The 25,673-nt window shown below is 39.1% G+C and overlaps 1 protein-coding gene across 1 annotated transcript in view; it reads right to left on the reverse strand.

Moving 5' to 3' along the window:
- Positions 1-255: 255 nt before the first annotated feature.
- DBP (D-box binding PAR bZIP transcription factor) overlaps positions 256-25,673 on the reverse strand; it is an 87,921-nt gene continuing 62,503 nt past the window's right edge. The window contains exons 3-4 of the mRNA XM_063436431.1: positions 15,705-15,925; positions 256-6,443 (exon numbers count right to left, since the gene is read on the reverse strand). Of these exons, the coding sequence (XP_063292501.1) occupies positions 6,228-6,443; positions 15,705-15,925 (437 nt within the window). The 3' untranslated portion in view covers positions 256-6,227. The remainder of the gene's footprint in view (positions 6,444-15,704; positions 15,926-25,673) is intronic.

Here is a 25,673-nt window from a genome sequence, read left to right on the forward strand (position 1 = left end):
CTGTCTTTCTTTCATACACTTCCCAAGGTTTCTTGCAGGTATTTTTAAACCACCATCCTCAGAGACATCCACCACTCACTTTACAAACAATCAGGCACACATTTTAAAATGACTTGGAATAAACCAAACCATAGACATTTGTATTCAAAATAGAGATTCTAATAGTTGTGTTAAATGAAAATCCTTTTGATCGTTAGACATGCACCTAACGTTTGAAACACAAAGATAAAAAAAAAAGTTTGAAAACACAAAAGATTTCACTGGATGGGACCATCACCATAGTTTAATATATTTTTACAAAATGTTGATCAAAGAATATATTCCTAAACAAAAACTATAGAGTCGCACATGCCAAAGTCTTTGAAAGGAAGTTAAATTATAAAACATTTTAAATCAACGTAAGACTTTCTATATAAGGGCTGCAACAACCAAAATATATCTCAAAATTTCAACACAGAAAAGGTGTTTTGATATCTTTATTCTGAATGTGAACTTGTGCAGTCCTAAAAGAGGTGTCATACACAAAATGTTTTAGGATAGAGGCAGTTGAGCAGTCATGGATCACTCATACATTTTAAGTACCAAGCAAAATCCACATAGAATACCCAGAGCAGGAGGGAAAAGTAATACACGTGTGCCTGTGCAAACTGCAAATAGTGACATCTGCTACCTTGAAGTAATTCACCAAAAAAAGTTTAGCGCACAACGGAAAGTGTGTGTTACAAAAAGGGTTATTCACTAAGCAGTGTTTTGGCAACATAGCTGCAAAATTTAGGTGAAAAGAGCCAACATGGATGCAAATACCCTAAATTTCGCAACTTTGATGTTAGCTCACCACAACTCCTCCATTAGTGAATAAGGCATAAAACCATTTAGACTGACAGGAAACAGCAGAAGTCAAGACAGATACTACATTAAACCTTGTAGAGCTGCAGCAAATGGCTTATGGTGTTTCATTTGTAGAGTACACCATGATAATGCTTCAGCAGTTACATCAATATAGACTATGAGCATAAAACACACACACACACATTAAACAGAGGGCATTACAAAATATACATATTTATCTCCAATAAGATCCCCACTTTATCTGTGACCTTTATTGCTAACAAATATATTTTTTGGATGATAAAATAAATATATCTATACATCTATATTATATATTGTTCTCTTCTCTAAATATATTTTCTTGTGCTAAATATAACTATATTTTGGCAGCTTTTGTAAGGAAAAAAAATGTTTTAAACCAAATGGGTATATTCTGATGAGCTAAGCAGTGACCTTGTGAGCACCAGTGGAGTGAGCAAGGTACTGCAATCCTCTCTGATACTCAGAGTTCCAAACTTGCAGGTTCGGTTATAAATATTAAGTGTTTTTTTTTTATTATACTATAGAAAATAAAAGCATTTAGATGCACGTCTGAAAAGGGTATCTAAAAAAAACAAAAAAAAACATACCCAGTAAGCAGACTCTGACTTTATATGAAACCATTACCATAAATATGCTTTTAACATCGTCACTTTTAGACCATTTTGACAAAAATATATTATAATGCTTAACCTTGATATATGTTTTTCTGACACTAAAAAAGTTAAACTGTAACTCTGAATGAATGGATAGGAGATAAAAAAAAAACACTGATATAATGCGACATAGGTAGCAAGATTCAGAGGCATACATAAATCATACATATCAGTGCATTAAAGTGCCATACATTTTCAATATAAATGTTCCTTGAAGAAATTATGGAATTGTCAAATGTTCTACTTAAGCCACTTTGTTAATGTAATGTTACAATGGTTAACTCTTTAATTGTATCTCAAAAATGCATACTCTTTGCTTTAAGTGACAAGATTGTACTAGAACATATACACTTCATTGGTCCATTAAATATTATCACTCACTGCCACCAATGTGTTTTCTTCTGAACGATTATGGCAGCAAGTATTTTGGATTAAGAGTTTTCAGGGTAATTCAACAATAATTCAAAGTGGAGTTTAAATGTTAGGACAAAAAATTAGTTACACTGGAAACACAGCTGACTTTGAGAATTTTCCATCTTAGCTATTGTAGCCATAACGCTGACATTTTTAATTCTCACACTTTAGGGAATGCACTTTTTAAGTGCGTATGTCCATACATATCTGTGCAGTATCTTTTCCTTTGCAATGTATTCTACTGCATCAATGGAAAGAGGTATACATTATCCTTGAAAGTTATTATAATAACTGTAAAGCAAACGTATGGTTGATGTGGATTGGGAAAGTCACACAATAAAAAAATAGTCTTTTTCATTTTTTTTTTTAAAGCTCACACTGGAATTGATTGTCCTATCAAAAGTTTGTATTCTGCTCTGTTGTAGCCATTGACAATAAACCTTACTTGCACTATAGCATGCATTGGGTTACACAATTTAAAAACCGTGGGTACAACATGAATATGTAGACCTTATACATAATCTATGAACCTTTGTACCATAAAAATCTTGATTTTTTTTTCCCCTAAGGTAAAAGTAACATGTTAAAAGTGTCCATATTTCAAAGTGGTATTATTCTCTGCTGCCCCAAATAACTATATATAAGAGTAAATGTACCAGCAAATCCCTGTTAAGGTTTTTGATATAGAGGCTGATTAAACATTACTTTTTATGAACTAGTGACACCTAGTGACCAATGTTCACATTGCAAAGTGTGCTTTTTTTTTTTTTTTTTTTTACAGGGATGTCCAGTGCACTGCAAAAATGCATGCAAAAAGTGTAAATCTGCACTGGCAATAAGAAAGTTTAAACATTTCTTAGACTTCCAACACAGCTATAAAAGAGAGGAACATTACAAAAAAGACAAAAGGTAACAACTCTGTAAAGTTTCATTTGAAAGGTTAAGAACAGAGAATTCCACGTTATTACTCTGCATCAATTAAGAACTAGTGCAAATCACAAATGTCAAATTACCGACCATTAAACCCAGCCACTCAGGCACACACATAGGGTCGGTTTATCTGCTTCCTCATTTCAAGAAGGTATGCAGCATATTTTGCCCAGGATTAGGCATTCACAACTCCAAGCTTTCTCTACAGACCACTTGCTGTATAAGAGCTGTACAAAGATGATCAAGCATAGATTGTGTAAGGTTGACTACTGAGTTATCTTCTAGAATAAAAAGAAGGATCATTAAAAAGTGCTAGCAAAATCTATTTGATCTCTTTTGCCATATTCTGATACAGCTATGAATTATCCATGTGTTAAGACAGGTAACCTACTGCTCATAGTATATTTAAAGAGTTACTCCAAATACAACCAATACAGCCTGCTATAGTGATTATGATGAGAGGGATGGCCTGGCTCCATTACACAGCAATGGGGCAAACTTGGGTCCCACCGGGCACGAAGGCTTGTTTCAACTCTGGTTGACTGCTTCCAGCCATTGAATGCAACTCTGTACATAGTAATATACACAGAATTGACATTAGCCACTGCAGAACTCTTGTTCCAGGCTGGTTAATGACACCCTATTTATACCGACATAAAAATATAAACATAATTTACTTTAGCTATCCAGAAGTTCTTGTTCCAGGCTGGCTAATGATGCCCCAATGAAACATCAAGAGGTACAGTTACACCTCAGGTAGCAGTTCGGTAAAACTTTGTGCATTGTTTCGATATATGAAACATTACACATACAGATTTCAGGCACAATTACCATTTCAAATCACTGAAGTGGTCATAGTGTTTGGAGTAACCCTTTAAAAAAAAAGCAGTGTTGTGTGAATTCTCCAACATTCCTTTTTACATGTGTATGTTGCAATCTTCCTTTTAAAATGCCACAGTGTCAATGGCAGTGGGTGACTAGAAGCATATTCGAAGAGCCTATGCATTATTGGAGGTTACTTGCCTGTCACACAAACGGGTGCTATGAACAAAACAGCTGGTGCTGGAGCACCTATTTATATTTCATTTTGGAATGCTAATAGTAAAAGATAAAAAAACACCACACACCACATAGAACACCTTGAAATGAAAACATATAGAAATTTGCTGTGGTACTCACTGCTTCTAGTCAGTTAAAACCTTAAATTAGAAGTAGATGCTGTGTGATATGTGGCTTTTCTATTCTTTGGAGGTAAATGCTTACTTTCTAGCAATGACACAATAGTAGCAAACAGTGTCACAACAAAATGTAATTTTTTTAACGTGTGTTTAGTTATGTTAAGAAAAAAAACATGTAATTCCAGGGCAGAATCATAAAAGTGGAGCAATTCTTTAGAATAGTCCTTATTTCTGTAGTGATTGCACCATCTTTGCCACACAGTAACCTTCTGTGCACATAGAACTTTAGATAGATTCTAATAATTTTAAAAAACATATTGAATTCCACTTACGCCCAAAGATGTCCCAAAAGGATCTTTCGTTTGCACCTTTTACATAGCAGCAGCTGATTCACAATTATTTTGATAATTATTTTGCTGCACAATTATTTTATTATACAAATATTTTAGTAAAAATATAAAAAGTGAAAGAGTATAGCCACCACAACAACTATATACTGATTGAGTGGTTATGGTGCAACAAGCCTGTAGGCACTGTCCCCTGGACAAACAGTTTTGCCAAGCCTTATACACTATCAAATAATGATTGACTTTAAAATCAGCATTAAACTGATATTGCTAATGTGTGACAATAACCGAGAGGGGGCCCAGGTGCCACTCAGAACCCCTGTTATGGTCAAACTGCTCAAAAAATGTATGATCGAGAACCATGGGACAACGTCCACAGCTGAATGGGACTATGACCGCCACATTGGTAAGTAGTGGTTATCATGCCTAGACTGCTGCCTAACGGGTCAGGCTTGTGTATCAGTGAGTTCAACAAAGAACATAGAAAATAAACTAAAGTTTCACTTAAGTTTGCTTAAATCTACAATATGCAGATTAGCAAGCCTTTTCCCCCCATAATCAAAACACAGGAAAAATCATTGGGCTCTGATTGATGTCAATGGCTAGCATCCTAGTTTCCCTGATCGTATTGTTTATATTTATAGTTATCATACCACATTAGATACTTGTCCATAATTTCATGATATCTTAAATGTAACTTGAGGAGATGCCTTATCCCATTAACCTGCTAGTAATGGTAGCATAGGACAGTGGTGTAACTGTTTGAATCCTCCATATGGAAGTTAAACAAACTTACAGAAATACATTGGATTACGTTAGCTTGTCCATTCATTCACTTCCTTCACCCACTATCTAGGTGAACAAATGATGTACCCATTTAAAATTCACTCCCAACCCACAAGTTGTTTAATGCCTATGAAATGAAGTGATATAATGACTGTAGTTACTCAAAAAGGAATTAACAAGTGGTACGACACTGTATTGAATATTGCCTATTTGTTGTTTCTTTTCCAATGTGTACTTCTTATAATACAAATCAGATATCAGTTGGTCAACATGGTGGCATGTAGCATGGCAGACACAATAACATGAACATTTCTAAAAAACAGAAAAGAAATATGCCTTTCAGCTATATAACATTGGATTGTCTTCCATGTAGGGGCACTGTTAGCTAACAGTTTGTGATTGCTTTACTTGCAAATTCCACATTTTTTCTTTTAAGGCTTATATGTAATGATTTACCACTTGCTAATTTCATTTAGTTTTCTAGCTTTTTGTTGAACATTGTCAACTTTTAAAATGTTTCTTTATAATAATATTTTTTTTTTCCTAGGCTCATATTATTTTTATGTGCCCCTCTGTCTTCTTTACCTAAGGATTTTAAAAGAGCAAAACAAAAATACGCAATGTTACTGAAGAGTTGTGCTCAAGGAATATCTGAAACCAAGTTATTAGCCTTCACATGCTAGCTGGTGTATTGGATAGTGTATGTGTACATATGTCAAGATCAGCTCTTGGTTTCCTTTTCTATTTCATTCACCGAAAGTCTCCACTGCCAGGTGATACCCAATATTGTCTATTAGTCACGACAGCACCCTTGTCCTTGTGGAAAAGGAGGTCCTGATGGAATGCTGAATATGGAGGAAGAAAGCAGGGCAAGAAAAAAAAAAAACATGTACAGCGGCCTGCTTTTCGCATGTCCCTCATGCCCTCTAAAACTTGTGCTACTTGTAAGTGAAAAGGGGCCATTGTCAGGGTGACAAAAAAGGAGCTTGTGGGGGAAGATTCTTGTGAAGTAGTGTTAGTTCGTGCAACCACACAGGACAGCTACACATTTACAAGGCTCCATGCTGTGATTCGTATTTGGAGAGGATATTTCGATAGCGGGAGAGTTCTTGACGAATTTTTGCTACCTCTTGACGAAGCACCGCATTTTCTTTTTCAAGAAAGGCAGCCCGTACAGTAATCTGATTTTCCTTCAGCCGCCGGGCGTCTCTCGATCGTTTAGCAGCCTCATTGTTTTTGTACCGCCGGTTCCAGTATTTCTCGTCCTATAGATTGAGAGAAGCAAATACGTTAGTATATTTTCTTAACAATTGTATTAAGCTGTTCCTGTAGAATCTTAAATTAGGTGCTTAATGCAAGCATGTACCTTTAAAAAGCCTGGCAAAGTGTTTCAAATAAAAACAAAGAAATATAATTTATTAACATGCTGGTAAAAGTATTAATACATTAAAATTACAATAGATTACATTATGGATTACTGTAAAAAAAAAAAAGCAAACAGCAAATTCTTTACTATAACATTTAAAACCTCTTTTTGTTTCTTTAGATGACTCAACACAGCGCACACTGATTTGTCAAAATGTTTATAGTTCAATATGTTTTCCTAGTCAAACATATGTAGCCGAATATCAACAACAGAGTCTTATACAGAAACATTTTCTTACACAGCTTATTATTTTTTTCAATACTGTATAGGTAACTAAACTCTTCCTTACCTAACACACTATGGATCATTGCAATCTACCTAAAAATCAGATTGAGTGGCTGTGAAACAACAGAATCAGGCCACAGAGAATCAGGGGCGGGCTGGGATGGGGGCAGGTAAGCAATTGCCCCCAAAGCCACCCTAAATCCAGGGTAGGCCGCATCCAGCAAAAAAAGGAAAAATCTGAATCGCCTGCCTCTGGCTGGGTTTTTCAACTTACCTCTCTCCCTGCAGTCTGCAGCCAGTGGAGTCGGTCGGCCTCTCCTGATATCAAGAGGAGGTGGCGTGACTTTCACTGCTCTTCTCCCAGGACCGCTGGGGAGTCTGGGAGAAGAGCAGAGGAAGTTACGCCCTTTACTCCTGACATAATCGGGAGAGATCGTCCGACTCTGCTGGCTGCTGCTCCTGCCTCCTACTCCTGCCCACCCCTCCCTGGTAAGACTTGGGGAGGGGGGGGGGATACACATTAGTTAGTCCTCAGCCCCTGCCCCCCTGGACCAGCCACTGTCCCCTCGCTCAGCCCTTGTTCCTTTGCTCAGCCCCTGTCCCCCTTCCCCTTTCTTCAGCCCTGTCCCCTTCCTCAGCCCTTGTCCACACTTTCTCAGCCCCTGTCCACCCCTTCTCAGATCATGCCCCCCCCCCCTCAGCTCCTGTCCCCCTTCCTCAGCCCCATGCCCCCTCTCCAATTGCAACACATATAACCAACACCACAGCCCCTTTCCCAAATTGTAGCCATCAACCTAGTTCAGCCCCTATCCCCCCCACTACATCTCATAACCCCAACAACAGCCCTGTCCACTGGCTTTAAAAGTGTAAAGATTGTGTGTGTGTGTCAGTATGCCTGTAACAGAGTGTGTGTGTGTGTGTCAGTTAGTGTGTGCATGTGCCTGTCAGTGAGTGTGTGTTTGTTAGTGTGTGTCAGATCAGCAAGTGTGTGTGTGCATGTCAGTGAGTGTGTCTATTTAGGTGACTGCCCTCCTTTCAATCACATGGGAAAGGTGTTTTTACTTTCCTCTTGATGAAATGGGCCACTTGACTGAATTTGCCAGCCCTCCCCTGCAGATAATGAATTTGTGTAGGATTCCATTTCAACCTCTGCTCATTTTGTTACCTTGATCACATATGTTTGAACCCTTTGATTTTGTATTTTTTTCCCCATAAAGGACCACTCCACGCTTCTTGAAGTGCTTCATGGGTTAGGAGCAACCTATTTTAATCTCAGTTGATAAAAGTGGTGTTATAATTTAATTATAGAGCACCACCCTGCCTGTCAATCAAACATCCAGAGAGGTTTGCTGCCTCCTTTCATTAGCTCTCTTGAGCTACCGCAGGGCTTGACAAATTTGCTTGGAATCTAAGAGCCAGCTAAAAAAGTTAGAAGCAAGATTTTAAAACATCAAAAATACAATTCTTAAAGGGACACTATAGTCACCAGAACCACTACAGCTTAATGTAGCTGTTCTGAAGTCTATATATTGTCCCTGTATGCTTTTCAATGTAAACAGTGACTTTTCAGACTAAAGGCAGGGTTTACATTGCTGTCTGGTAACACCTCTAGTGACAGTCACTCAGAAGTGCCTCCCTGGTCATTGCTGTACAGTGTGGAGAAGGAAGGGGGCAGGTCACCTAAACACACACACACACTGACAGACACATACGTACACTCACACACACTGACAAACACTTATACACTCATTGATTTCACACTCACAAATCATTTATTTTATAATTTTAAATCCACCCAGCCTTCCTACCTTTGGGAAAGCTGGAATATATTAGCTTTCCCTGGGGCTCAGTGGGGCTGCTGCCATCTCTCTGCTCTTCTCTCTAGAGTACTGTTTAGTGATGTGGGGGGCTCCTGGCATCACTGGAGGGCGCACGAGGGAGCAAAGCAGGGAGATTACACCTCCCTCCCGCCGCCCTCATTCAGCCGCTCGCCTCCTTATTTAGCAGCCCGCGGTCGCCTCCCTCATTTAGCCGCCTGCCTCCCTCATTCAGCTGCCCACCTTTCTCCCTCAGCTCTCAATGAGCTTATCGTTCTGCCTGCCTCAGCCCTGCGTGAGCTGACCACTTGCCTCCAATGTCAGGCAGCCGGTCACCTCGGGACTGAACAGGCTCACGAATTCTGGCGCTTGGGATTTGTAGAGCCCTGAGTTAACGGACGTTGCATGCACACTCTACTTGAGCGCGCCTGCCTCCTTCCCCCACAGACTTCAGATCTGTGTCTTCAGCTCCTTCTCAGACCTCAAATCAGACATGCACGTGTGCATGAACCAAAACGCATGCACGCAATTTACATAGTTACATAGCTGAAAAGAGACTTGCATCCATCAAGTTCAGCTTTCCTCACATCTGTTTTTGCTGTTGATCCAAAAGAAGGCAAAAACCCCATTCTGAAGTGCAATTTTGCAACAAACTAGGAAGAAATACCTTCTTGACCCCAAAATGGCAGTCAGATATCTCCTTGGATCAAGCAGCTATTACCCCACTAATTATAAATGATATCCCTGTATGTTATGTTTTTGGAAGTATCTATCCAATTGCTGTTTAAACATCTGTATAGACTGCCTCTGTAAAACCACCTCTTCATGCAGAGAATTCAATATCCTTATAGCTCTTACTGTAAAAAAAAATATTATTTGCCTTAGATTAAATCTCCTTTCTTCCAGCCTAAATGTGTGACCAAGTGTCCTATGTCCTATGTATATAGCCCTCTGTATGAATAGATTTCCAGATAATGTTTTGTACTGGTCCCAAATATATTTGTATAATGTTATCATACTAGTAGTAGCAAGAGACATCTCACATCATTTGAAGACCCTCATAGTAAAAAGGAATATAGATTGAGGACTATGACCACATGTTTTTCTAAAAGGGTTATTTATATCCTACAATGTCCATGTGGTCTGTATTATGTGGGGAGAACAAAACGCCCCCTACATGTATGTATCAATGAACACGTGAGAAATATAAAAAAAGGGTATGAAAAACACAATGTGTCCCTTCATTTTAAAACACTACATCATAGTGACCCTATTTTTTGCTATTCAGAAAGTGGAGATAAACTGGAAAGGGGAAGATGTAATTACAAAAACTTGGCCAAACAGAAATTACCGTATATACTCGAGTATAAGCCGAGTTTTTTAGCACATTTTTTGTGCTGAAAAACCCCAACTTGGCTTATACTCGAGTCAAGGTCTGTATTATGGCAATTTGCATTGCCATAATACAGACTGGGGGGAGAGGGGGGCTGGCAGAGCTGTAACTTACCTGTTCTGCAGCTCCTGTCAGCTCTCTCCTCCTCCGCGCCGTCCGGTCAGCACCTCGGTCAGCTCCCAGTGTAAATCTCGCGAGAGCCGCGGCTCTCGCGAGACTTACAGTGTAAGCTGACAGAAGAGCAGAACGGACGGCGCAGAGGAGGAGAGAGCTGACAGGAGCTGCAGAACAGGTAAGTTACAGCTCTGCCAGCCCCCCTCTCCCCCCCACTGAACTGCCACTGGACCACCAGGGAAGGAGAGCCCCCCCTCCCTGCCATATATCAAGCAGGGAGGGGGGACGAAAAAAAAAATATATAAATAAATAAAAAAATAATAATAATAAAAAAAATTAATAATAACAAAAAAAAGGGGTATAAGGACCACTATGGGAGGGGGGGGGGGTATAAGGACCACTATGGGAGGGAGGGGGTGGGTTAAGGACCACTATGGGAGGGAGGGGGGTATAAGGACCGCTATGGGAGGGAGGGGGGGGATAAGGACCACTATGGGAGGGAGGGGGGGTATAAGGACCACTATGGGAGGGAGGGGGGTATAAGGACCACTATGGGAGGGAGGGGGGGGATAAGGACCACTATGGGAGGGAGGGGGTGGGATAAGGACCACTATGGGAGGGAGGGGGGGATAAGGACCACTATGGGAGGGAGGGGGGTATAAGGACCACTATGGGAGGGAGGGGGGGATAAGGACCACTATGGGAGGGAGGGGGGGTATATGGACCACTATGGGAGGGATGGGGGGGGATAAGGAACACTATGGGAGGGAGGGGGGGGGATAAGGACCACTATGGGAGGGAGGGGGGGGGGGTATATGGACCACTATGGGAGGGATGGGGGGGGGATAAGGAACACTATGGGAGGGAGAAGGGGGATAAGGACCACTATGAGAGGGAGGGGGTGGGATAAGGACCACTATGGGAGGGGAGGGGGAAGTAAGGACCACTAGGGGAGGGGAGGGTAAGGACCACTAGGGGAGGGGTGAGTCAGGACCACTGGGGGGGGGGGGTAAGGACCACTGAGGGAGGAGGAGGGGAAGTCAGGACATATGGGGGGGGGAGGGGGCGGCAACATTTTTTTTGCCTACGGCGGCAAATATCCTTGCACCGGCCCTGCACACACTGCATTCACACACTGCATTCATGCACACACACACTGCATTCATGCACACACACACACTGCACTCATACACACACTGCACTCATACACACACGCTGCACTCATACACACACACATACGCACACACTGCATTCATTATACACACACTGTAAATAAATATTCAATTAATATATTTTTTTTAGGATCTAATTTTATTTAGAAATTTACCAGTAGCTGCTGCATTTCCCACCCTAGTCTTATACTCGAGTCAATAAGTTTTCCCAGTTTTTTGGGATAAAATTAGGGGCCTCGGCTTATATTCGGGTCGGCTTATACTCGAGTATATACGGTAAATGGATTTTTAATCTCAATACCCTTGCCCCTTTTGGTCTTAATGTTGATTTTGAGTTGTGTCATTTTTTTATAACATCTACTTTTATTCAACAATTTTGCACAATCTCATCTTCAAACATGTTATCTTTTTTTTTTTTTTCTCATATACATTTTATAGATATTAACAACTATACGCTTAAAAGCAATAACTTTTATTATATTTACTCTTATTTTTTCTTATTGTCTCCTCCACACCTAAAAGTATATTTATTTTTGGTTGAATATGAAGGTTTATACTACACCTATACTCTAATTTATTCTGATATTTTTTGTAGTAGTATCCTATATCAGTATGTATGGGTATTATTAAATTATTGATCGAATACTCTGATATAGACCTATATGCTTTTTAATATACTAATTATGTTTGTATTTTTTGAGCAACTATAAAGGACTTTTTGTTCAGCTCATTTTATCAAGTAAGATATCAGAAGAACAGACTTTAGGAATCGAATGAGAAAACTGAAGCATGCTGGGATTTGTAGGAACAACTAGAGCCAGGAAGTGATGTATCGGCAGAACAAGCCGAACCGGAAGTGACGCGACGACGCATAACCGGAAATGAAATCCAGCTGTACGAAAAAAAGGCGCGAGGAGATGACTTAAAACCGGACACCAGCAGACTTACAAACACAGACTGAGGAAGGCGAAAAGGACGGCGAAACGCGTTTCTGACAGAAGAGGAGAGAGGATATTTAATATTTATGCATGCCATTTTTACATGTATTTTATTTTCTGTTTGAATAAATTGGAATTTTAAGTTACTTATATTCCATCTCCTCCCTATATTTCGTATCCGGTTGAGGGAGGTGGCACCTCTAATTTGACACTGATGCAGTACTTAGAGCCAGTTTCCAAAAAGGCTCTATAAAAGGTGAGCACTGCGCTTATATTTATATTCTGCACTATCTGGTTTAAGATAATCTGCACCAGGAATCTCTTTTGTGTTTTATTTGGAGATACAATCTACAGACAGAGGAAATACATAAATATCCTCTACCCCTAGGTGTTATTGCCTACCTTAAAAGGCACATTGGCTGATGTGTTTAGAGCCTATACCCTTATAAAAGGCTCTTCACAATGTGAGTTTCCCTTTTTTATTTATATACTTTCCACTAAAAGATTACTTGACAGTACTACTCTATATATCTCTTTTCTTGTTTACTTTACATACATACCCCGTGTGTACTGTAAGGGGTAAGTGCATAAGGAGTACTATTATTACACTTCTAGCGCTGCACTTATATCAAGTTGTTTTGAAGTTTGTTGCATTCTGATTCACTGCTTGGTATTTTGTTTTCTTTTGGTTTCACAATTATAGTGGTTTTGGAGTATCCACTAAAAGTGCACATAGCAGCCAAATAATTATTAAGCGCCTTTATTCTAGCCACACCCATTTTCGTATCATTCTGTTATCATATACCCTCTGAGGCGCCGTTTTTACAAACTGAAGAGATTTATATTTTTTAACCTTTCTTCATAACTAAAATGCTCCATTCCGTTTGTCAATTTTGTAGGTCATCTCTGCACTTTTTCTAGTGCCATGATATTCTTCTTTAGAACAGGTGCCAAAATTGCACAGCATATTCAAGGTGTGGTATTACCAGCGATTTATAAAGAGGCAAAATTATATTTTCATCCCGAGAATTTATGCCCCTATTTATACATGACAAAACCTAACTGGCCTTAGCAACTGCAGATTGACATTGCATATTGCTGCCTAATTTGTTGTCTAAAACAATTCCCAAATCGTTCTCGTGCACTGTTATCCTTAATTCTCTACCATTTAGGGTGTAAGTTGCTTGTGCATTCTTGACCCTGAAGTGCATAACTTTGCATTGCTCTACATTAAATTTAATCTGCCATTTTAGTGCCCAGTCCCCCAATCTATCTAAATCCTTTTGCAGCAAAGCAATATCCTGCTCACATTTTATTACTTTACAAAGTTTTGTGTCATCTGCAAACACTAAAACATGGCTTTCAATGCATATTTCAAGATCATTTATAAATATGTTTAATAGAAGCGGTCTTAAAACAGAACCCTGAGGGACACCACTTACCACTTTTGTCCAGCTTGAAAATTTACCATTAATGACAACTCGTTGTACTCTATCCTTAAGCCAATGTTCTACCCAAGAACAAGGATATTCATCCAGACCAAGTTCTTTTAGTTTGTAGACTAACCTATTGTGAGGAACCGTATCAAATGCCTTGGCAAAATCCAAGTAGATCACATCCACTGCAACACCCTGATCTATACTTTTACTTACTTCTTCGTAGAATGCAATTAGGCTAGTTTGACATGACCTATGTGTAATGGATCGCCTGGCACCCCGACTGGGTACCTCCGTTGAAGGATGCTCCTAGCACTTCCCGAGGACTCCAAGCACTGCAGCAGACACCATAACCACCGTAGATTCCTCCAGAGAGCAGAGCAGGAACAAGCAGAACAAGAGCTTAGCAGTGATTTAGCAAGGGAATATGACAAGCATAGCAATCCCTTGTAGCAGATTCCCCCAATAAGAGACGGCACTCCAATTGAGGGTAAAGTAGAACTCCGGTTTAATGACACACACTTTGTTTTTATGCAATTCTCCCCTGCAAGGGAGACGCCCACATACAATTATGCATTACCCAATCACACAATTGTTACATCCCACAGATTCCCTCCCCTTAGCCTGAGAGGTAACCCAATTATCCGTACAGTTTAAACATACTTTTTACCCAACTTTCATAACTCTAAAACCATACATCCAATATTAATAAAAGTTATATATTATTAATCAGCACATTCCAAATACAAACATACCCCAAAATCATTTGAATCCGTTCAGCCGCTCGGGAGATAGGTATAAGTCACTTTTGACCGACCGCAGGCACATTTTCATGCCCAAAACAGGTCGGTCTATTTTACACCGTGAAAATGACTAAGTCCCATCCGAACGAGCGTTCGAATCTTCGAATGGGACTTAGTCTCCAGCCGCGGTGTCGAAGAAGGTACTGGTCAGCGATGTTCGTGCAATTGGGTAGCCGCAACAGTTCCATAGATTTGGCTGCACAAACCGCTGACCGCGCTCGACTAAGTTAAAATGGCCGCCGCCACGTGTTCGTTTGTCGAATGGCGGCAACTTCGACGACTTTGGCACTTTGACTGCATTCGAAGTGCCAGTTTAAAAGTTGCAACACTGCTCCTAAGTATTTAAAGGGCCAGGAACAGCATACAAAAATCCATTGTGCCCAAATACACTTCTTAAAGGGTTAATACCCCCCAGGGCCATAGTCGCAGGGCAGGAGGCTAGCAACCAGGCATCTCCAGTTCACAGTGGCGAGGTTGGTTCCGCCACACTAAGTTTTATAAAACCATGCTGATTATTGCTAATAACAAAGTTCTTCCCAATGAATTTCTGAATATTATCCCTTAATAGCCCTTCAAATACTTTCCCAGTCACAGAAGTTAAGCTCACAGATCTATAATTTCCAGGCAAGGATTTTCAACCCTTTTTAAATATAAGAAAGACATCTGCCTTCCTCCAATCCTCCGGTACAATACCCTACAAAAGAATCTTGAAAGATTTAGAGGCTTCTCAATGAGAAAGAGACTGAAAGTGGGCGTAAACAGTGATTTACACTTTTTTTTTTCACCGATTTGGGCAGTGGAATGTCACTTTAACCCCTTAAGGACACATGACATGTGTGGCATGTCATGATTCCCTTTTATTCCAGAGGTTTGGTCCTTAAGGGGTTAAGTCTGTTGGTGCTAATCCCTGCTATGTCACATTCCCTGGGAATATGTATTCATTCTTGGCTTTCTCTGGCTACAAGGTTGTTCTCCTATTTGTATTTGGGTTCCAGTTCTACAAGCACGGGATCACATGTCCCAAAGTAAAATGTAAATTACAAACATAATTTGTGGTAATGGTCGAAAATATATAAACAAAGCTGTAAGATATAATATTAATTATTTAGAATAACTTCAATAAAAGCCAAGCATTAATATAACTATTGATATCAATTGATTTATTGTATCATCTGTAATGTGGTGAACTGTTCTGGTCTTACCTTCTGTTCATCCGGCACCTGGATTTTCCTTGCTTTTTTCATAATAGGCTGTGGTTTCAATTCCTCTTCTGAAAATCGATGTTTTCTAGGGTCAAATGTCTCATGTCCTGGCACACTAGACAAGGCAAGGTCAGCAGGATCCGGGTCAAAGTTCATCATCACCTCTACTGTCTCTGGGTCCACTGGGCTTGGACTGTCTCTGGAAACAGGAGTCATTTGACCTTAAGTGAAAAAAATAGATTGGGTGTTTGGTTATAATTTTTTGCAATTATACTAATTGAACATCAAATGTAGAGATGAATACTTGTTAAAACATTGTATGCCTCTATATAAAACCAAAATGTGTAAACAGAAATAGTACTATACATTTTTTGTGTAGTACAAACAAAAGTTTAATCAACATTTCCATGATTCAGTATAACAGCAATATCAATAATAAAGAATATGGACTCAGATCACACAGACTATCCCATGTGAGGCAACATGGTATCACAAGGAGGTATATATGTACATTAAAAATAAATAAATAAAACATTGTAAACAGCCAGTATAAAGTGCTTACCCCTGGAAAGATGAGTTGAAAATGCACCTGCAAAGGAAGGTGTGACCAGAAAAAGTACAACCAGACAAGGTCACAGGCCCACAGGTATAAACATAAAGAAGAAACAAACTATATGAGGAAAAAAATAAGGTTTCCAGCTTCAGGAGACAATTTAGCAAGTGACAAAACTCTTGCCATCAGTGTTTTCCCCTACCTTACAGTCCAACGCACAGGATAAAGCTGAGCTGGTGCTGTCTACCTCAGCCCGCTCATGAACTTCCATGCAGTATCTTTAAGAGACACTGCAATGCTCCAAGAGCGTCCTGTGAAAGCCTGAAAATCCCAAGTACGGTATTGTAGGAATCAGTCAGGGTGCTCCAAGCCCCGTGGCCACTTAAGTCTTTTGAAGTGGATATGGTGTCTGGAGTCTGTACGTGCAGCATTTTTACTTTGAAATGCTACGCATACCTGGTTTGACCAATTGGCTGCTGGAGGTGGTACAAGAGTTCCGGGCTGGCTAATGTCAGTTCTGTGCAAATAGTTTTTTGCACAGTGTGCCATTTAATGGTTGAGAGTGGTTAGCTGTCGCTCTCAGTTACTGAATGGCAGCTGGATAGACTTCTATCTTCTGTAGAAGTCATAAGTGCATCATCAGATATAGAAGGGGACTCAGAACATGGAGGGGACACAGGTAAAAGGGCAAACCATTACTAAATGATTTGCCCCATTCTTGGTTAATGAGACCACAATACTCCTGGCATCATAGCCACGACAGCAGGTGAAGTAAGATATTATGAAAGTAACATGTTATGATTTTTGACACAGTTCCTCATGGAGGGTTGAGCTGCAGAGCCATGGGAGCTCAGAGTGTGCCTCCTAATGTTGGGAGGTATAAGGCAATGGGGAATGTGGAAACTTAACCCCTTAAGGACACATGACATGTGTGACATGTCATGATTCCCTTTTATTCCAGAAGTTTGGTCCTTAAGGGGTTAAAGGACCACTATAGTGCCAGGAAAACATACTCGTTTTCCTGGCACTATAGTGCCCTGAGGGTGCCCCCACCCTCAGGGACCCCCTCCCGCCAGGCTCTGGAGAGAGGAAAGGGGTTAAAACTTACCTTTCTCCAGCGCTGGGCGGGGAGCTCTCCTCCTCCGATCCTCCTCCTCTCCTCCCATTCGGCTGGCTGCGCGCGCATTCAGCCGGTCTCATAGGAAAGCATTATCAATGCTTTCCTATGGACGCTTGCGTGCTCTCACTGTGATTTTCACAGTGAGAATCACACAAGCGCCTCTAGCGGCTGTCAGTGAGACAGCCACTAGAGGATTTGAGGGCTGGATTAACCCATTTATAAACATAGCAGTTTCTCTGAAACTGCTATGTTTATAAAAAAAATGGGTTAACCCTAGCTGGACCTGGCACCCAGACCACTTCATTAAGCTGAAGTGGTCTGGGTGCCTAGAGTGGTCCTTTAATCCACTGCATCCACTGCTCTGCTGACTGGATACATGAGTCTATTGAACTCTATATGGTACTTAGATCATATGCTTAAAGGGAACAATCTGTTTTCCTGGCACTGCAGAATCCTGCAGTGCCCCCCTCCCTCCAACCTCCCATCCCATGTTGCTAAAGGGGTTAAAACCCCTTCAGTGACTTACCTGAATCCAGCGCTGATGTCTCTCGGTGCTGAGTCAGGTTCCACCCACGCTCCTCCTCCGCCGCCGTCAGCCGGCGGGGGAGACCTAATGCGCATGCATCACTTTTCATGTTTTAAGAACCCGAAAGGTAATCATTGCAGTTTATAAAAATTGCAATAATTACACTTGCAGAGCTAAGGGTGATGGGAGTTGGCACCCAGACCACTCCAATGGGCAGAAGTGATCTGGGTGCCTGGAGTGTCCATTTAATACACCTACCCTAAATATTCTGAGCACCGAGAAAAAAAGGCACACAATGCTATTGAAGAAGTTTTTAAATACTCTCGGTTTTTATTTCTATTAAGCATTCCATTTATCTTTATAAAATGAAGGCACAAAAACCATACTACCATTCAAGTGGGGACTGATGACTGTTGACTAAATCTTTTGTTTCCAAACTTCCATTTTACCAGCTCATGTGTCTAGTCTATGGTTTGGAAAACTATATGTTCTCATCTACCATTTCACATATTATAGGTGAAATTTAATTTAAACATTCATACACGATCTAGTCAAGTGGATCCCAACCCAGTTCTAAAGCACACCAACAGTTCAGAATGTATGCATTTCCAATAGGTATCCTGACATAATTGGGAATGTTGGTGTGCCTTAAGGACTGGGGGGTTAGGAACCACTTTTCAAGTGGATAATATCTACCCCATATACTAAACATTCTAGCATTGCGTTTGCACAGGTTTTTTTTACGAAGATTAACACACCTAGTATTTTTACAAACACATTTATTTTTACATATCACTCTGATGTTGCATTGGATTTTCTAAAATGGTAGCACTCCTATTTTTCCCTAGACAATGGGAGAGCTTTTTCTAGTGCAGTGCAATTACATACATGGATTTAGCTTGGTGACCCATTCTTTAAAATGAGCTCAGTGACCCGTTCTTCCAATGTGATATTATATATGACACAATTAGTGTGAAAGGATTCTCCATTTACTTGGCAAAGCAGTGCTGCCACAGTAAACAATTTGTTGTGGGCAATTGCCTGGAGCCTGACAGATATGATGTAGCTGTTACAACCTTTACTGATCCAGGGATTAATGTTACCAAATGAAAATAACATTGAGGGTTAAAACACACAGCTACCTTGATCATGCATGCTAGTACACCCATCACCCATCACTATTCAAGCCAACTGTGAAAAATAAATATTCTGTATGGTTTAACAAATCCCTCGGGTAGCAGACATACATGTGATCCATACAGCATAGTTAAGACGAAAAATGCTTCCGTTATATAGAAACTATGGAAGCAATTCAAGTGTGTCTAAATCAGATGAAATACTGAAAATGGAAGATGCTGCTATTTTTATTTTCACAGTACTCTGCTCAAGCAGAAACGCCTACGCTAAACACTGAATAGCTTAATGAAATAAAGTTTCAGTTCTAAATGCACAGCACCGCTAGGTAAACACCTTAATCCCTGTAACAGAATCATCACTGTATTACATCTTAATTGTACCTGGATACAGGCACACTATTCCTAACAAGAGTAAGCCAATGAACAGTTTAATACAGGCATCCCCACACTTTGTAACTTTTTTTTATTAATTCCCTAACCAACAATAATGTTGTTTGCATAGGCTGTCCATGGTACTGAAAAGTATTTTAAAGTCAGGGGAGAGGTGTAAAAATGGCCAATACTTTGGCAAATGTGCATCAATAAAATTCAACATTTATCCATACAGACACATAATTCAACATTTATCTATATAAACATATCTTAGCTGCAACCAGAGAATATAGCACAACAGCCACCCTGAATGCAGTTCTGCTCACTCCCTGATTGACTCACCTGACTTTTTTTACAGGCCCTGTATTTGTTCTGTGCAGGGCACTTGTCTCTCTCTAGTGGTTCCATAAGAGGGATAACAAGGGACAAAAGGGCCAGGAAAGAGTACTGTGCATGTTTTTGGTGGCTGCTTTTGGGATTGCATGTGTAGAGTGAGCTGATTGAGATGTGGTGTTTTGTGTAAATAGGTTTCAGTTTTGTTGTTTGTGGTGTAATATGTGTGGCTATGCGCTATAGTGTACATTGAAAGAAAACATGTAAAAAGGGCTTTATTTTTGGGGGTGTTTGAAAACATTATTCACACTTGGTTGTAATTCTCAACACTAATCTGCTTCTTATTCCCTTTTTTACCACACACATATATATATATATATATATATTTATATATATATATATATATATATATATATATATATATAAAAGGGTATGATCCTAGGAAAGTGGTCTAAGAGAAGACACAATTAGAGAAGACACAATTAGGCAAGTGTGAAAAACCAGGGGATTGAGTTGGGTTAGGAGGTCAATAGATAATGTTGGAGAAGTAGGGAGAGCCAAGGGAACAAAAGGATAAAGGTTAAGACTGTACAGAAAGTGAATAGATTAAGAATGCATGAGCAGAAACAGCAGAAAATATAAAGCAAAAACAGATGGAGAGTGAAAAAGAGAGATATGGGAAAAGATTGTGAAACAGGTGGAGAAACAAGACAGAGGAAAAAGCCCTGCTGAGTAATATAATGAGGAGATAACGGATTTGGTTAAAAAAAAGTTAAAAGATTAAAGAGTCACTGTAGGCACCCAGACGACTTACGCTCATTGAAGTGGTCTGGCTACTGTGTTCCTTTTGCACCTAGTGCTGCAATGTTAAACATTGCAGTTCCAGATAAATTCAATAATAGTGGTAAGTAGTGATAGTCAGAGAATATGTCTATCAGAGACTAGGTAAGAGGGAATAAGACAGAGAGTGAATAAAAGCTCAAAAAACTGGAAGAAGTGGGGTTTCACCAGATCCCAAAGGTTTTCACAAATAAAAAGATAAGGTTATCCAGGAGCTTATAGAGTGTCGATAAATGTAATTAATAAGTCCTAAACATATGTACAATAAACAGGAAAATAGATGTGAATTCCAATATTTGAAATAAATATAATCTATATACAATACTTTGGTATATATAGCAGCAATAAATCAAAGTCCAATTGATGAATAAATCAGTCCAAGCTAAAACAGCAGATGAAAATTGAACATATATTCTTTAAGTATGTTTCATAAAACACCTTGGATCTGCCAAAAGGATATATAGCAAGATCAGCTAAGGTCCTTATGAATTATTATACTTTCATTTTAAAAAGGAAGGAAAGAAAACAGTAAAAGATAAAAATTAAATGGAATCTAGGCTTATGAGTATCACAAAACTGACAGCCTAATTATCAGCCTCTCATCTAAAAAAACTGAGCCTGCCGCCAAAAATTGCAACTGTAGCAACCAAAAATAAATGTGCAGAAATGTAAATCCCGTGTTGATACTTTAGAAAATACTTTTGAATTAGATTTGTATGAATCAAAGATGACTTGCAGAAATGTCGAATAAAAAGAAAATTACTTTATTATATAAAAAATCCGCAATAATAATAAAAGCAGCAAATACTGTGTTAGTAGTGAGCTGTGGAACTTCTCCAACGTAGGGGAAGTAAAAGGACCATATAACCTGATTCATTCTTCTGGATGGCTGTGGATGATGTTATTCTCCTTCCAAGTTGGTATTGCAGCAGCCGGTGAGGACGGCGTCCGTGTTCTTGGTAAGTCACCTCCGACCTCACATCGAGGGGTGAGACTCCAGAATGACGTCAGGCAACGATTGTAGCTTGCCGAGTCCTACTTCACTTTCGTCAGATCCTCTTTTCTCCAACAGCTCTCTCCACATAGATTCCAGCCTTACGCGTATCATAGTGTACTGCCCTATTTCATCAGAGGCATATCCTTAACGTAGTCAGTATCAGTGTATATATACATAAAATATAACAAGTCATCAATTAAAAACTAATTAGGTATCAAACTTGGATTTAAAAAGACCATGCACAATAAGAATATAGTACTTACAATTCAATAGATATATCAGATAACATGAAACAATGCGATGCATATATGTATAATTTCAGGTCAGCAAGTTTAACCCCTTAAGGACACATGACATGTGTGACATGTCATGATTCCCTTTTATTCCAGAAGTTTGGTCCTTAAGGGGTTAAGAATAAAAATTGATGTAAAAATTTATTATCAATATCTATTGAAAATATCTATTTGTTTGCTCTTATTAAATTCATCAGAGTGTATATATTAGTTGACATTTTATTTGCTTATATGAAATCGAATATATGAATTAATATCAAGATGGTGATCCCAAATGAATTCCATATACTAAGATGGGAAAAGTATAAAAAAATTCAAAGGGTATATTAATAATTGGTTACATTTAAATAAAAGATGGAGAAACATCACTTTGATAGGGGATACTTAAAATATTATTGATTAATGTAATTGGTACGATAAAAAAGAAAAAATAGAAAAAATATTGAATGTTATAAAAATTAACTCCTTGTCAAAGATCTATACATCATTATGAACATATGGCCATAGAGGTAGCCGCTTTCTTTGTTATATAATTGACGGAGATGTAATATAGGAAGGATCAGCAAAAAAAATAAAAAATATAGGAATAGATGATATATAGAAAAAGTAATAGAAGATAATGAAGGATATAGAAGTATATCAATAATTAGAACTTATAAAAAAGCATTACGCTCAAACTCCACATTAAGACCCTTAGGGACTAGGGCAGGCATAGGCAACCTTCTGCACTCCAGATGTTTTGCACTACACCTCCCATGATTCTTTGCCAGCATTATAGGTGTAAGAGCATTATGGGGGATGTAGTCCACAACATCTGCAGTGCCGAAGGTTGCCTATGCCTGGACTAGGGTATTAAGAGTAAAATCCATTTTGCCTCTTTTTGATCTAGATTCTTTTCTAAATCACCTCCTCTCCAATTAGTCTCTACCTTTTCAATTGCCATAAACCCTAAGCCTGCTGGGTTTCCACCATGAAATTCTTTAAAGTGCCTAGATAGGTTGTGTGTAAGTAAACCCTTTCTCACATTCCGTATGTGTTCTGAGATTCGTGTCTTGAGTTGTCTTTTTGTCCTTCCCACATATTGTCTGAGACATGGGCATGTAATTAAATAGATTACCCCAGTGGTGTTACAATTCATATTTGACATGATCTTATATTCCTTCCCATCGTCTGCTGATGTAAAAGTTACTCTCCTTTTTTCTTGATGAGGATTATTTTTACACCCTTGACATTTGTTGCATATTGAAAAACCTTTTTTAGAACCTTCTTTTTGATTTTGGTGGGTTGCTTTTAGTGTTGGTGCCAGCATCAGTTTTAGGTTTGGTGCTTTCGTATATATAATCTGAGGTTTGTCTGATATAATTTAAGACAAACTGGGATCACTCCTGAGGATACCCCAGTGCTTTTTCAGAATGTCCTATACTGTTGACGCTTGATTGTTAAATTCCGTGATAAATGCTGGTGTCTGATCCTGTTTTGTTCGAGTTTTCACCTTTTTCTATAGAGTTTCCTACCTTGGAATACCTATAGCTCTTGCAAGAGCTTTGTCTAAAAGTGGAATCGGATAACCTTTAGTTACAAATCTTTGTTTCATTTCATTCATTTGTTGATTACACACTTCCGGCTGTGAACAGTTTCTTTTTATCCTTCTAAATTGGCTTTGAGGGATGTTTTTGAGCCCTGTAGGTTTATGATGACTGTGGAATGGAATGAAGCTGTTGCAATCTACATTCTTTTTGTATGTTTTTGTATGCAATTTTCCTTCCTCAATGTAAATGCTTAAGTCCAGAAATTCAACTTTTTCTCTTGAATATGAAAAGGTGAATATAAGATTGTATGGATTATGGTTCAGATAGGTCATAACACTTTCCAATAATTCCAGATCTCCTTTCCAAATAAAAAAAAAACAGTCATCAATATACCTCCGCCATAGGGACAGTCTTGCGCCGAATGGGCAGTTATCCCAAATGAATTCATCTTCCCATTTGCCCATAAATAAATTAGCGTAACTGGGTGCAAAACGTGTCCCCATGGCGGTACCCTCAAGCTGAAGATAAAATTTTCCATCTAACCAGAAATAATTGTGTGTTAGGATAAAAGCAATGCATTGTATTAAAAAATCTATCTGATCATTTTTCAATTCTGAGTATGCTGCCAGAGAGTATTGTACGGCCTCACATCCCTGAAGGTGTTCAATGACAGTATACAACAAGGTGACATCGGCAGTTACTAAAAACATATCTGCTTCCCAAGTAAAATTGGATAAAATATTAAGAATCTGAGTTGAGTCTCTCAGATAAGATTTTAAACATAAAACCATCTTCTGTAAAAATTGGTCCACATATTCTGATAAATTTGCTGTTAGGGATCCTATGCCAGATATAATAGGACGTCCAGGGGGTTTCTGTAATCTCTTATGAATTTTTGGCAGATGATAAAAAAATCGGAATCTTTTCACATTCAAGTACCTGAATTCTCTTTCACTGAGAATACCCCTTTCCTTACCATATTCTAGTAAGGTCTTCAGTTTATCCGTGAATATGAGGGTAGGGTCTTCTTTTAGTGTTTCATATGTGGATATTTCATTTAATAGTCTGCGGTTTTCTTCTTCGTAATGTGCTGTATTCAAGATTACCACTCCCCCTCCTTTGTCAGCCGATTTGATGGTTATATCTTCCATCTTCATTAATGTTTTTAGTGCCCGTCTTTCTTTTTTGGTAAGGTTGTCTTTGTTGGTATTGCTCTTAATTTGACATCTACAATCTTTTTACACCATTCTTTCAAAAACTCTAATGGAGTCACTTTTCACATGTTGTGGGTAAAAGGTTGATATGGGATGTAGATTTGTTTGTTCATAAGTGGGTTCTTCATTTATCTGAACAGGGTCCTTATCTTTAAAAAAAAATTTGATTGAGATCCTCCTAATAAATTTATGAAGGTCAATAAATACATTAAAATCTGAATTTTTGGAGGTAGGTGCAAACTTAAGTCCTTTCTTTAGGAGGGAGATTTCTTCCTCTTTAAGCACCTTACTCGACAAGTTGAATATACTTACTTACTCCTTTTCTGCTGTATTGTTGTCTCTGGGTTTTCTGGTTCTTCTTCTATTTCTTTTAGTGGTCTTTTTCTTACATTGGGTGATCTGAAGTCCTCCATCGTAAATCTTTTCGGGGGAATCCTCCCCCTTTTCTCTAAAAAAAATCATTTTCTTGATTAAGTGTATTTAGTGGAGGTGTCTTTCTTGAAGGTTCTTGATTATGTACTGTCTTAGATCTAGAGGGGGGTGGAGTCTGCCTGAGTGTGTTCTGTCTTCCATCTTGTCGATACCTTCTGGGTGAAAGCCTGTATGAGTATGACGTATGTTGCATATGGGGGGATCTACTTTGATCTACATCTCTGGTGAATTGTATCCTTCCTTTAGAGGTTCTTCTGAATTCTGAATTATATCTCTTTTGGGGATCCCTAAATCCCATATTCTGTTTATACAGTCGATATTGGCGATGGTATTCCCTGTATGGTGAATAGCACACACTAGTGTCTCTGTATTGCTTCTTCACAAAGGGGACTTGACGTTCTCTGTACCGCAAGGGGGACTTGTAGGATGGTCTAGTACAGGGGTAGGCAACCTACGGCACTAGTGCCATGCACGGCACTCGAGGTGTCTTTGCACGGCACTCAAGGCTGCTAGAGCCAAACGCACTCTAGCCTATCAGGAGTCTCCGTAAAACTTCAGATATCTGCTAATACGAAGAGGTAGTGAAGGACAATCATCAATTTATGCATTGCAGCACATAGAGGA

This window comes from Pelobates fuscus, chromosome 11, assembly GCF_036172605.1.
Source record: "Pelobates fuscus isolate aPelFus1 chromosome 11, aPelFus1.pri, whole genome shotgun sequence".
Taxonomy (NCBI): Eukaryota; Metazoa; Chordata; class Amphibia; order Anura; family Pelobatidae; genus Pelobates; species Pelobates fuscus.